The 13,338-nt window shown below is 27.4% G+C and overlaps 1 protein-coding gene across 1 annotated transcript in view; it reads left to right on the forward strand.

Moving 5' to 3' along the window:
* LOC117180631 overlaps positions 1–12,949 on the forward strand; it is a 17,795-nt gene extending 4,846 nt beyond the window's left edge. Inside the window, exons 2-6 of the mRNA XM_033373121.1 lie at positions 1,330–1,491; positions 11,565–11,589; positions 11,787–11,875; positions 11,971–12,132; positions 12,617–12,949. Coding sequence (XP_033229012.1) covers positions 1,330–1,491; positions 11,565–11,589; positions 11,787–11,875; positions 11,971–12,132; positions 12,617–12,853 — 675 coding nt within the window. The 3' untranslated portion in view covers positions 12,854–12,949. The remainder of the gene's footprint in view (positions 1–1,329; positions 1,492–11,564; positions 11,590–11,786; positions 11,876–11,970; positions 12,133–12,616) is intronic.
* Positions 12,950–13,338: the final 389 nt, after the last annotated feature.

The raw sequence follows: 13,338 nt of genomic DNA on the forward strand, positions 1-13,338 counted from the left end.
TTTTTCGTGAAAAATTTAAAATGACGGATATCATAAATTTATTATGATATGCTATTTAAATTTGCTGTGATAAATATTTGTATGCTACCATAAATAAAAAAAACTATAGACCTGCTAATAGCAACATTTATTTACTATTCCGAATTTTTCTGCTTTCCGAACTTTTCCTATCCGTATTTTTACTTATTCCTAATTGTTCACCCTCCTAATTTTAACGTTTCCGAATTTTTACCCATTCCGCTTCTTTGGTTTCCGAATAAATACTATTCAGAGTTTTGGATTTCTGATTTATTCCTTTTTCCGAATTTTTGGTATTCCTAAGTTTTATCATTATGTATTATAACCCATTCTGAAATTTTACCTTTCTTAAATTTTATCCGTTCCGAAAAATGAACGGGTCCCTATTCTGCTTATTGGCTTCTTGTGCCTTTCAAGTAAAACAAACATTTTTTTCAATTATTATATATTAAACTGAAAAATTCATTTAAACATATTTAATATTGAGTATCGCCAATTTAATTGCATTCTATACATCTATATATTAGGTAAATGTGTTAAAAATTCTTTGAAATACTTGTGGATTTTGCGGATAGCAGAAATTTAAAAAAAATTGAACGGCTTCGTTTTTGTCGATATTTGTTGACAGAATTATGGAAATGAAAATGAAAATACTAATGTAATTATTAAGATATGATCTCTTTATAACCTCATTACAATCTTTGATTTTAAAATTACTAAAATTAAACGTTATACACTACAATTTTGGATACATGGGTAACCTACATATAAGGTTGACTTGTTAAACATATCAATATATTAAATATATTTGAGAAATACTTCGTCTCTCTATTTGTAAGGTTTAAAAAAATGCTATGGCTCAGATGATATTTTTTGATTTTTGTGAGTTTAGCGTGAAGCTCCACTCTTTATTTTCTATAACCAAATAAATAAATAAATATGTGTGTAAGTTAAAATACATTATTTTGTGAAATTTTTTAATTACTTTTTATTTTTATAAGCAGTATTCACAGAAAAAACAAAAGGTACTTTTTCATTTTATCTTACCCATCTTCATTTTTTATATAGCAAGATTACCCTCAGAATTTTTACCTGAAACGCTTTTTACCTTTAGTTTTTTGTGTTCACAGATATTTCAGTCGGCGATATTGTAACATCAAGTCAAACATCCCATAACAAAATAGATGAAGTAAATTATCAAGTATACGACAAAATTGAAGTGAGCAGAAAAAAATGTTTAATTCCTCAATATTTGTTTAATTTAAAAAGTTTTTAAAAATATGTTATAATTTTGTTCTTCTTTCTCACCAGGCTTTCACTAAATCTCTAAAGTTTAAAGAAATAACGCCTAATGAAATATTAATGAGATGTACGTCAACTGATGCTAGTGCAGAATGGGAAAAAAGTTTTGAAGCGAAAAAGGGCGAATGTGACCAGCGTTATCATCAAGCCAACACTACTGATGATCTTAAGGTACGATTATATTAAAAGTTACAAAACAAACTTCACATTAAATATCACTTAAAAATGATCGGTTGTTGCCCAAGACTTTTTAAAATATTGCATAGCTGAAAAACAATAAAAATCGCTAAATAGTAATGATTAATTTTTTTATTTGGGATTATAAAACTCAATCTTCGTAATTTGGAAAAGTCTATCATACAATGAAAAATACATTGTAATTCTTGAATATCTTTAACCAAATTTGATATATCTTGAAAAATATTTTGGACATTGTAATGCATGAAATTTATTTTGTTTAGTTTGCTGAAAAATACTGCCAAAAACTAGTTCCGCTAGTAGAAGAAGATGCAAAATTATATTATGGTAACGCTAAAAAATGCATTCAAGGATTAGCTAAAAAATGCAAGACATCTATAATAGAATGCAAAAAGGAGGCAACAAAAGTACGCAACGCCAATAAGGAGGCACAGAAAAATTATAACAAGGGTGCTGGGCGGGCCACATATCAAAATTTCGACAAGCTTCCAAAGGATTAAAGTCAACTGTATAAATACAAATTTTATTGGAATCAATAAAAAAAATGTAATACTTAAATTAGTTTAATTAACCTTCATTCCCATCTTCAGTTGTTCAAAAATTTCTCCTGCTGCGTCAATTACGTCAAAGATGTTTCAGTACGTTTTCGGTTCTTTTCAGGCCATATTTGAAAAAATAGGGACTTTTATTAAAAAAAATACCATTAAAGAATAATCCTGCAACTAAATAACATTGATTAAATTTTAATTCGAATTATTTGTGAATTTGAATACTTTAAAAAAATGTAAGACTGTCAAATTTGAGTCCTTTATAAATCGTTGAATTTAGAAATTATTTGTTTCAATATTGTGTAATAGAAGTACTTAAAATTTTAAAGCTACTCTTCCTTTTAAGCTCAAGGTTTCAATGTTTCATTACTAAGGATTTTAGCTGATAAATCAGTTATTTTTTTATATTAATTGATTGAAATAGGCAAATATATTGTAACAGTCTTGCATAAACTAAAATAACAGTCCTTAAAAGAGTTTTAATTCTCTTGAAACCGTTCACAAAGCCTAAAAGCATTTTTTGGTTCGAATTCATCAAAAAGCTACATTTTGTTTTCCATTCTTTAATGATTTATGAAACTCTTTCAAAGCTTCTAAAGACATTTTTAATTAATTATTTACCATTATTAAACAACTTTTACAATTAAAATTTTCTTTTCATCAATTATGTTTCTGGGAAAATGGAATATAAGAAAAAAATGATCTTCTTTAAACACGGTGTAAATGATAAGGCCACACAATGATCTTGGACCCCTTACAAGAAAGGTAAAAACATATTTTTAGAAATCACTTTAATGGAAAAAAGAATCTAGAGGATTTTAAGACAATTTAAGAAAAACTGAATTATTTGAAAAGATATTTCAAATTTTTAGAAGTTTCGAAAAGATTCGATAATTAATTTTTGAACATTTAGACACAATAAATCGAACCTTTTAAAGAGCTCGAAAGGTTTTAAGGTGATAAAAGAATTTTCTTAAGATTCATAATAAAAAGGCCATTTTTTTCTGAATTTTGCAGGATAAAAAAAACAGTTTTTTAAAGTGTTTTACAAAGGTATATCAAGATAATAAAAATCATTTCCTGCTATTCCTGAGGAAACTTTAAATAACTTTTATTTAATTATTTTTTAAAACTCTTATTTTTTTATGATTTTTGGAAGTAAACTTTAAAAGATTTCAAAAGATTTCAAAACATTTATGAAATTGCCTGAAAAATCGTAAATATTTTAGGAATTACACCTCTTTGTGTAGAAATCTCATCTTTTTTTATTGAAATTGCTACAGTTTGGTTCACAATTAAAAGCGCATTTGGTTAAGAAATCAACAAAATGATTGAAAATTCGTGTTTTTTTCTGGAAATTAATCGACTGGTTGAAAATTGATCTTTTTGGCTAAGGGTTGACCCATTGTGTTTCGAACTCATTCGTGCATGAATTCAACTAATTTTGATTTCAAATGAAAATATTTGTAGACTGAAATACCATCCATTAAAGTAAAAGCACCAATCCTAATATACCAATTTTATTTTAAATGATATTTGATTGTATTAGGTAAATAGTATGTGCAGTATGTGTAAAAATGATAGTATACATTAATTAATTCTGGCGAAACTTTCTGAAGCATGTATTATTTAAGAAATCAGAGAAGGACGCCAATGATTGGAGGTAGGAGGAGGTGAGCTTTCTAGGCTGAAAATAAAAGAGTTGATTTTGTAACCAAGAAAGTTTTTTCAGTCAATGAAGAAAAAAATGTCATCCAAAATTTTCAGTTTTCAAGTCAAAAATACGAATTTTGTAAAAAAATTAATTTAAAACACAAAAATATGCATTTTATACTGCTAATACAGATTTCAAGATAGATTTAAATTTCCAACATAGGGAGGTCAGCTGCCACATTTCTCCATATTCCATAATACAAATAATGTACATAGATATTAAAGCACTTTTTCTAAATATTGGAAGAGAGAAGTTTCAAACGTCAGTCAATTTTTATTAAAAAAAAAAGGTTTCTAAACATAATAAAATTTTGTTTTGGAACTGTTAACTCCCATTTTACTCAATTTAATGAAAATTTTGTGACTTTTTACATCTCGTTGAATACAGTCAAATTCTCATATAAATTTCTTCAAAGTAAAATTCTTTTTCAATTTTTCTTACATTCGTCACATTTTACTGGAAATAATGAAATTTTCTCGACTTTTTATCATTCACTTCCGATATTTTGAATTTTACTTGAATTGTTTTGAACTTACTCAGAATTTTTATGCATTTTTTTAAACTTCATTATATTTCTACCGGGATTCTGATCAGGGATCGAACCCCGGACCTCTGAGGTGAAGTCCAAGTATCTAACCAACTGAGCCATTATTATTATTATTATTATTATTATTATTCGATTTAATGTATATTTAGAATTATCAAATCTATTGACAAGAAATGGATTGCAGTATGCACACAATTGTAATGTTTTTAGATTATGAGAAGAAAATATGTGATACAATCGATTCTATCATTGAAACATTGATTCTGTATCAATAATACATTCATTAAAGACATACGTTAAGGACAAATTTTCATAACATGAATTTCAGAATCAAGTAGTACAATCAAAATGCAAAATGCCAATTGCGTAGGGATACCAACAAGAGCTAGTTACTACACTGCGCATGCGTCACATTCGGCATCTAATTAGTTTCGCGAGAGGTTTAAAATGCTAAACAAAGTTATTTTTCTTTTTTATTATAAACAATGACATTTCAACTTATAAACTGTCCATTAGGTCGAAATTAATAATTAACAATAAAAGTTAATTAAATGCATATTTTGTAAATAATATTTAAAATAACCAGAAATATTTAATTCAAAACTTTTCATTTTTGTTTAAAAGTTGTTTGGTCTATATTGCTTCTTAACAGAGTTGAAAAAATAAAACGATAGAATAAATGATAGCTCAATTTTTCGGCGAAAATATTATCCACAACCACCTTCTCGAATTTCTCAAGAAGTAATGCAATTGACAGAAAATTGAACTTCTTTAGAGTAAAATGTTAATAAATCGTAAATCATAGGTTATTTCCCGCTGATTTTTTGAAAGCATTCGAAAATGTCAAGTTGTAGCGTATCTTTTTGCAAAAAAAGTTTTTCTAATTTGTTGAGAAGTTTTATAGACAACATTTTTTTCAAGAAATTAAAATTGTTAATTAAAATATTTTTAGTGATCATCCATTTTTTTCATAAAAAATTAACCTTTTCCTCGAAACTGATACCATCTACAATAATCTTACGTTTCTCAAAAGTATAATTAAATTTTGTAATCTGAAACCTCTTTTTTCGCGCATGTCTTACTTTAATTTTAAATTAAAATAACTTAATTGGAAATTCAAAATATTAAGGTGGCCTTCGAAAGGAGAGGATCATTCGATAGTTTCGAGTTTACTTATACCAAATCTCCATTCGTGAATTTCACGAATGGATTATATTGAGACTGATCGTGTACCGATCGGGTGTCCCGGCCTGGCCCCGATCTGAGCGTGTGTTTCATCCGCGATCTGGCCCGATCGGGGCCAGGCCGAAATTTCTGCACGAGAGGCCACATCACTTCCAAAGGCAAGTGTATTCACAAGTTTACTTCTAAATTGAAAAGTGAGAAATATTTACTCACTTAATCACTTGAACCTTACATTATTCATGTTAAAAATAATTCTTTTGAAATAAGGTATGCGTGGCACTCGATAGCCAACATGCAATGACTAAGTTAAAACTGTAAAATAATATTTTCAAAACGTCTCAATTTTTTAAGTTATTAATTTTTACAAAAAATCATATAAAAATAAAATTAAAAGAACTATTTGTAGACATTCTTGTTTATTTAATGTAGAGTTTATTTGTTTTTAAGAGCATGTAAATATAATATTATTCTCCTAAAATCAACATAAAAAAAAATTATTTCCATTGAAACCTTTCAAAATTCGTGTAAAAAGTGCGAAATTTCCCCAAAATAGGTGAATCCTCAGCCAACGCAATTAACTTGCGACCGAGAAGATTAATTATATGTCAAAAGATCTTTAACAATCTTCAAAAACTAAAAAAATAGCCCTGAAATTATCCAGATTTTCCTTTAACGACTTAAATAATCTTTTAAACAGTTTTGTAATGTTTTCAAATATTTTCTTAAAATTTATTTTACAAAACAAAAAATCCTTCTCTAAAAAATAGGTGTGTAACAAAAATCTCCAAATCATTGTTGTGGCTTTTTTCAAAGACAATTCGGTAACTTGAAAATCTCGAAGGAACGAAAATTGACAAATTGAAACACACAATTAAGAATTGAGTTTCAGTTGTAAGGCAGTGAAAAACAATGTCACATTATTCTGCACAATAAAACTAACAACAATTTAAGATCAGTCATGTAAAATTGTATTATTTCATAAAAGCCAGGCATATTCAGTAGAATTAAAATTTGTATTTGACATGAACAAAATTAATTTTATTGTCAAATATCAGTCACACGTTGTATTTCTACAGCAGGTACAAAATTGCTATTTTTTTAATATTCTCTTTGCATTATTTAAATTAAAATAATTGCTTTTGAAAGCCAGAACTTACCCCATAAGGTTAATTTTTTATTCTTCAATTCAAAATTGGACCACCTTTTTCACTTTTTGAACCTGCAATATAAAAAAATGTCACTTTAAAATTCACAATTTAGATGTTTTCTATATTTTCTGACATCAATTTCTCTTGACCCCTTCGTTGGCATTGACGCAAAATGCATCAAAAATTTCCGTGCCCTATGTGGCATTGACGCAAAACGCGTCAATCATCTTTTTTCCTATTTAACTTACTCCAATTTTCCATTCAAGGCTCACTCGGGGGTTTTTGGGATCGCTGAATCCGAATCTGAAGTCAAAATTCGAAAACTCAAAATGGCGGATATTTTCGTCGGCCCAATTAAATTTTGGAATTTTGACTTCATTTTCGGGTTCAGCGACCGCACAAACTCGTATGTAGCAAGATTGATCCAAATCGAGCCATTTTTTTGTATTTTCGTGCGCCATATTGGATCCGCCATTTTGCATTTCTGAATTTTGACTGCATATTCGGACACAGCGACCCCAAAAACGTAAGGATACAAATTTCCAGGATAACACATTTTCCTGCCATTTTGAAATTACTTAACAAAACCTAAAGTTGGCAAACTCTCATTGTTTTGTCATTCACGAAGCTTAAAAATGCTGTAGAAGTCGACTCTCACACAAGCAATATAATTATTTTCTAAGTTCCAATATAATTTTTGCCCGTATTGGAATTAGATTTAAACCTTCAATTTTGGGAATTCAACTGCCACATATTTTAAAAGATTTCAAAACATTACACAAGAATTTCAGAAATAGAATCTGAGAGATTTTAAGGCAATTTTTTTAAACTTTCGTTGATTTTTCAGATTTCGAAAAATAGTGTGAAGCTTTTAAAGAATTTTGAACGGATTTAAGAGGGTAAACAAATTTTCTTAAAATTTCTGGGAAAACTTGAAATTACTTTTATTTTGAATTTTTTTACAATGTGTAGATTTTTGAACATTTTGAAATAAGATTTTGAAGCTATTCAAGAATTTTGAATGGCTTCAAGATAATAAACAAAACTTCGTTAGAATCCTGATAAATTTTTATGATTTTTCATTTTGAAAAAATAAAGTTTAAAGAGAATTAAAAAGATTTCAAAAGACTTCAAAGATATCAAAAAGTGGGACGACTAAAAAATCCCGAGAAAGAAAATTTTCGATGCTGTGAAGGTCCGTAAAAAAATTCGATCTAGAAAATTCTCGAAGTTATTAAATTATTGGCGAAACTTAAAATTCCTGAATATAAACAATAACAAAATTGTTGAGGTAATAAATAAATAAAAAATATGTTCAACAAATTAAATAACTTTAGTTTATTATTTTATTATTTGAAAATTATTTTATTGTATCTGCCACATTTTAAGACATTTTTTTTTTTAATTTTAAAAGGTTATTGAAAATTTTAGGAATAATTTGAGTGAGTGTGAAAGATATTAAAAAAATTTTCGAAGAGATAACAAATACTTTAAAACCTTAAAAGATTCCGAAAACTTATAATATATTTTTTTATTTCTTGCCACCTTCTAAAAGTCCTTAATATCTTTGCAACTGACGTCAATGTTCCATATAATTTTGCAAAATACTGTAAAATAACAAAATTTCTTGAAATTTTTCTAGGTTTTGTTCTGATATATCTGAAATCTTCAAAAATCTATTTCATTTGTATCAAGAATCTTAGAAAATTTATATTTATATAATTTGAAAAGGCAACTGATCAGACTTATATTTCCTTTTTCTCAGATCTCTGAATCTAATTTTAGCTTAAATTCCAATGGTAACAAAATGTAAGCAAATTAGTATTTATTCAAAATTTTTATTTTATAATATAAATTTTTTTTTCATTCACATTGAAAATCTTCGCAATTTATGGTAGAGTTAAAAGAAATGATGTATGGTGGAATAGATTAACTGTGTAAATAATGTTGTTTTTTCATTTTGAAGACGGAACTTGTAAACATGCTGCTGCGTACCAGGTTCGCAATCATACAACCACGTTCTTTTATGAACTTTTTCCTGTTTGTTAAATATTTCATTTCAATAACGTTTTTTTAATCAAGCCCTCAATGAATTAATATATTTTCAATATGATATTAATAGTACTCCTACACTATCAAATTTTAGAATATGAACATCTTGACAAATCGAATATTTCATTTTCTACTAAAATTAAGTTGCTCCGTTTTCTGTAATTTAATTAATTTTACAAAAATAATATTCTTGGTTTAAAATAATGACATAAGAAAATTATTTCTTAAATTTGATCCAGTACTTTATTTCCATTAAAACATATATTATTTTAAATTAAGCAAATAGTATTCAATAAATCATTTCTTGAATTCAGAGGAAGAAAGAGGTTATTATTAAAAAAAGTTGCCTTTTTGTAAAGGAACTTTAACTATTGATTATGAAAACGAAGTTATAAATAACATAGTGAACACTTATTAGATCAAAATATACAGATTCTAATTTAAATTTTATAAAGGACTCCATTTTTATAGCGCAATTTTAATGGGATAAAGTTTTTTATGAACCAGGGCTCAATAATAATATTCTTCGAATCCTGAATATGTCAATACTATGGATAACTCATTTTTTGTACCTTTACTCCTTAAATTTAGAAATAACTTTTCTCTGGGCAAATCAAGTCTACCACTAGAAACTATATACTTCTGTCTTCTTCAAGCTTCTCTTATAGTAAAGCATATCCACGTATATTCACAGTTTAAACAATGATTACAGCAAAACAGATTTTTATTTTTCTAATGATAGCTTAGCCCAGGCTTAAAAACATGATAATTACCTCATTCTTCCCCTACTCTTCTCTTATAAATTGTTATGGCGTCAATTAAATAAACATTCCACGTATGACAAGTCTGCAGTATAAAAAGAAATCTTTTGAGATTCAGGTGATATACTGGTTTTTGAAAGAACGTCTTATTCTATTATCACACAGGTCATGAAGAAGATGGCTCAAGCTATCTTCTACTTATTAGCTTTTTGTTCCTTTCAAGTAAGTAAAACAATTTTTTTTTAATTAGCATATATTAAACTAAAAAAAAATCATTTACACATGTTTAATATTAAGCATCGCCAATTTAAATTCATTACTTACATCTACACTTTATAGGGGCCATTTAAAAATTATGCAACAAACATTTTTTCCAATTTTTTTCCTTGAAATATTTAAAGTTGTATGGAATCCTTTGAGATCCTGCAAAATTTCATTAAAATTCCTTATTGAAAACCTTTAAAATCCTTTGAAAATACTGAAACCCTCGAAAATCTGGTAAAATCCGATAGACTTAAAAATGTTGACGGACATTAATAATATATAATCTAATTATACCGATATGAAATCTTTATAACCTTATTACAATCTTTTATTGTAAAATTGTAATGTCTCGTCCTTCGCGCTCGATGATGCATTCACCTCGCGCTAAGCGCTCGGATTTTGTATTTACCCTACATTTGTGCGCAAGCCTTTTAAATGAAAGGTCAAAACATGGACAACTGTTATTTGGTGATTGTGAATTCTCTATTGTTAAAACTCTTTTGGCTTTAACGAACACATTCTCATCACGTATCTTATGCTTCGCACTTGATTACGTCGGAATTGCGAACTTATGTATATTATATGTTCAACTCTATTATATCAAATGTATATTATATTTATATCTTTTTATCTCGGTCTGCGGCTGCTTATTCAGATATTTCAAAATAAAGAACAAATCTTATGTTTAATGATTACTCTAATATTTGTTTCTTATTCTGCAATAAATTGAATTCCCAGACGAAAATATTATGTATATTTTATATATAGTGTGAAGTATTATATATAATACTCATATGTTTCATAGATTTTTTTTGTATAAAATAAATGAATATTATATATAATACTTCACACTATATATAGACTATATCTAATTTTTCCGCCTGGGTTTTTAGCCGCCCTAAAAAATGTATATCATATAAATAAATTTGTATTATTACCATTCATAATATGAATTAGCAGAGGAAAAAAAGTATTTTCATTTTCTTATTTTTACCATTAAAAAAATGCACATTCTATTAGAATAAAAATGATTAATAAACATTTTATTGCAACTTGTGTCGTTTTTCATAAAAAAATTTTTATTTTTAATGTTGTTAAATTATTGACCAATTTGTAGAGATTTTCAGGGCGCACAATTTTAGTTAATTCATTTATTTTCATATCTTGCTTAGTTTAACCGTAAAATAGATTTGTTGATTTTTCATTATTTTTTGTACGATCGAAATTTGAAATTTCAACTTTTCGACAAAATTCAAAAAGTTGCTATAATATTCTTGTAGGTCTTTCAAAAATCAACGATTTTCTTCTCTTGACACATAGAATTTTTAAATCTTGAAAAAATATGGTCTCAAATATTTTGAAAATGCGCTCATTCTTTGAATTTTCATCCAAAATAGCTAGTGTACGAACTCGTACTTTCTTTTTAGGCCTTAAAAAAGTGTGCCATAGTAGAATCCAATTTGATCAATTTTTCAAAAGTTGTCGTGCCTATAGTCTACAGACTACAGATAGATGGACAGCCAGGCTCCTTCGTAACAATCATTTTTTTCTGACTCAGTGTTTCTCAAAACGTGGACATTTGATTAAAACCGAAAAAGTGAAGTTTTACATTAAGCCAATACCTTCTCATTAGGATGAGAATGTAAAAACGATAGGAGCAACTTTTGAATTTTTTTATTTTACCGTGGAGCTCCTCCTTTGTTTTTCTATAACCAAATATGTGTGTGTGTGTGTGTGTATACTTCCATTAAAGTATTAAAAATTAAAAAGTGAAAGCTAAAATATAATACTTTCGTGCAATTTTCCCATTACTTTTTATTTTTACAGGTAGTCTTCACAGAAGAAATAAAAGGTAAAATGCATTTCAGGTAAAACTGTTGGGTGTAATCTCGAAATGCAAAAAACTGAAGATTGGCAAGTGTAAAATAAAATATCAATAATTTTTCCTTTTATCCTTATCGATCTTCGATTTTTGTTTTGTATGGTGAGATTACCCCCTGAATTTTTACTTGAAACGCTTTTTACCTTTTGTTTTTTCTGTGTTCGCAGATAAGTCAACCGGGGACGTTTCAGCTTCAAGTAAAGCATCGGACGACGCAATGTTTCAAGTCAATGATAAAGTATACGACAAAATTGATGTAAGTGGAAAACAATTTGTAATTTCTTAAGATTTATTTAATTAAACCAGTTTTTAAAAATCTGTTGTTATAATTTTGTTTTTCTTTCGCATCAGGCTTTATCTAAAACTCTCAAGTTTAATGAAATAACGCCTGACGAAATATTAGTTAGATGTACGTCAACTGATGCTAGTGAACATTGGGACAAAAGTTTTGAAAACAAAAGAGACAAATGTCAACAGTGTTATCATAAAGCCAAAACTACTGAGGATATTCAGGTATTTGAACAAATATTATTTATAATCTATTTCAAACACAATGTGCTTCCTTTTTAACGTAGTTTCATATATTTATTGATTTAATGGTATACATAACCAGTTACGAAAACAGTTTCACATTAAATATCTCTTAAAAGATTTTCGGTCATTGCCAAAGTCTTCTGACAATATTTGATTGCTGAAAAAAATTAAAATAAAATTGCTAAATAGTAACGATTAAATTTTTTATTTGTAATTATAAAAATCATTCTTATTCAGTTGGAAAAGTCTATATAATACTATATAAAATATTTTCAATTTTTTAATATATTTATTCAAATTTGACATATCTTAAAAAAGTTAACTGACATTCTAGTGCATACATTTTTTTTTTAAATGTATGGCAATGAAGACCATGCAAGCAATATTTAAAATATCAGTAATATGCTTACTTTGTAGAGGAAAGATTAATTTTATGTAAAAAAAATGATTTTTTTGTTTAAAGTCTGCTGAAAACTGCTGTAAAAAAGTAGCTGCGCAATTAGAACACGATGCAGAATTATATTATGGTGAAGCTAAGGCATGTATTACAGAAGTAGGTAATAAATGCACTAAATCTTCAATCGAATGCCAAAAGGAGGCAACAAAAGTACGCAACGCGAATGATAAGGCGCAGGATGATTATAAAAAAAATAGGTCGTTCACATTTCCAAATTTCGACCATTTTATACCAAATTTTTAAAGTACAACTGTCTAAATACAAGTTTTATTGAAATAAATAAACAATTTTAACACTTAAATTTGGTTCAATTGACCTTCCTTCCCATTTCCGGCTGTTAAAAAAATGCTCCTGTTGCGGCCACTACGTCAGAGATTTTTCAGGATGTTTCTCGGTTCTTTCCAGGCCATATTTGGAAAAATTAGGGACTTTTTTGGAAAAAATATCATTAAAGAATAATCCTCCAACAAAATAAAATTCAATTCTAATTAGAATTATTTTTGAGAGTAAAATACTTCTTCTTTTTTTGGAAATATATATGACTGTCAAATTGGAATGTATTATGAATCGTTGAATTTAAAACTTATTTATTTCAATACTAAATAATAGAAGTGTTTTCAAGTATAATCGTTCAACTTTGTATGTTTCATTTGATATTATTAAATTTTTGACGCTTTCCATTTAAACTCATTTATATATTTATATATATTTCCAGTGCTTTCAATTTG

The sequence above is a fragment of the Belonocnema kinseyi genome, chromosome 9, assembly GCF_010883055.1.
Source record: "Belonocnema kinseyi isolate 2016_QV_RU_SX_M_011 chromosome 9, B_treatae_v1, whole genome shotgun sequence".
Lineage (NCBI taxonomy): Eukaryota > Metazoa > Arthropoda > Insecta > Hymenoptera > Cynipidae > Belonocnema > Belonocnema kinseyi.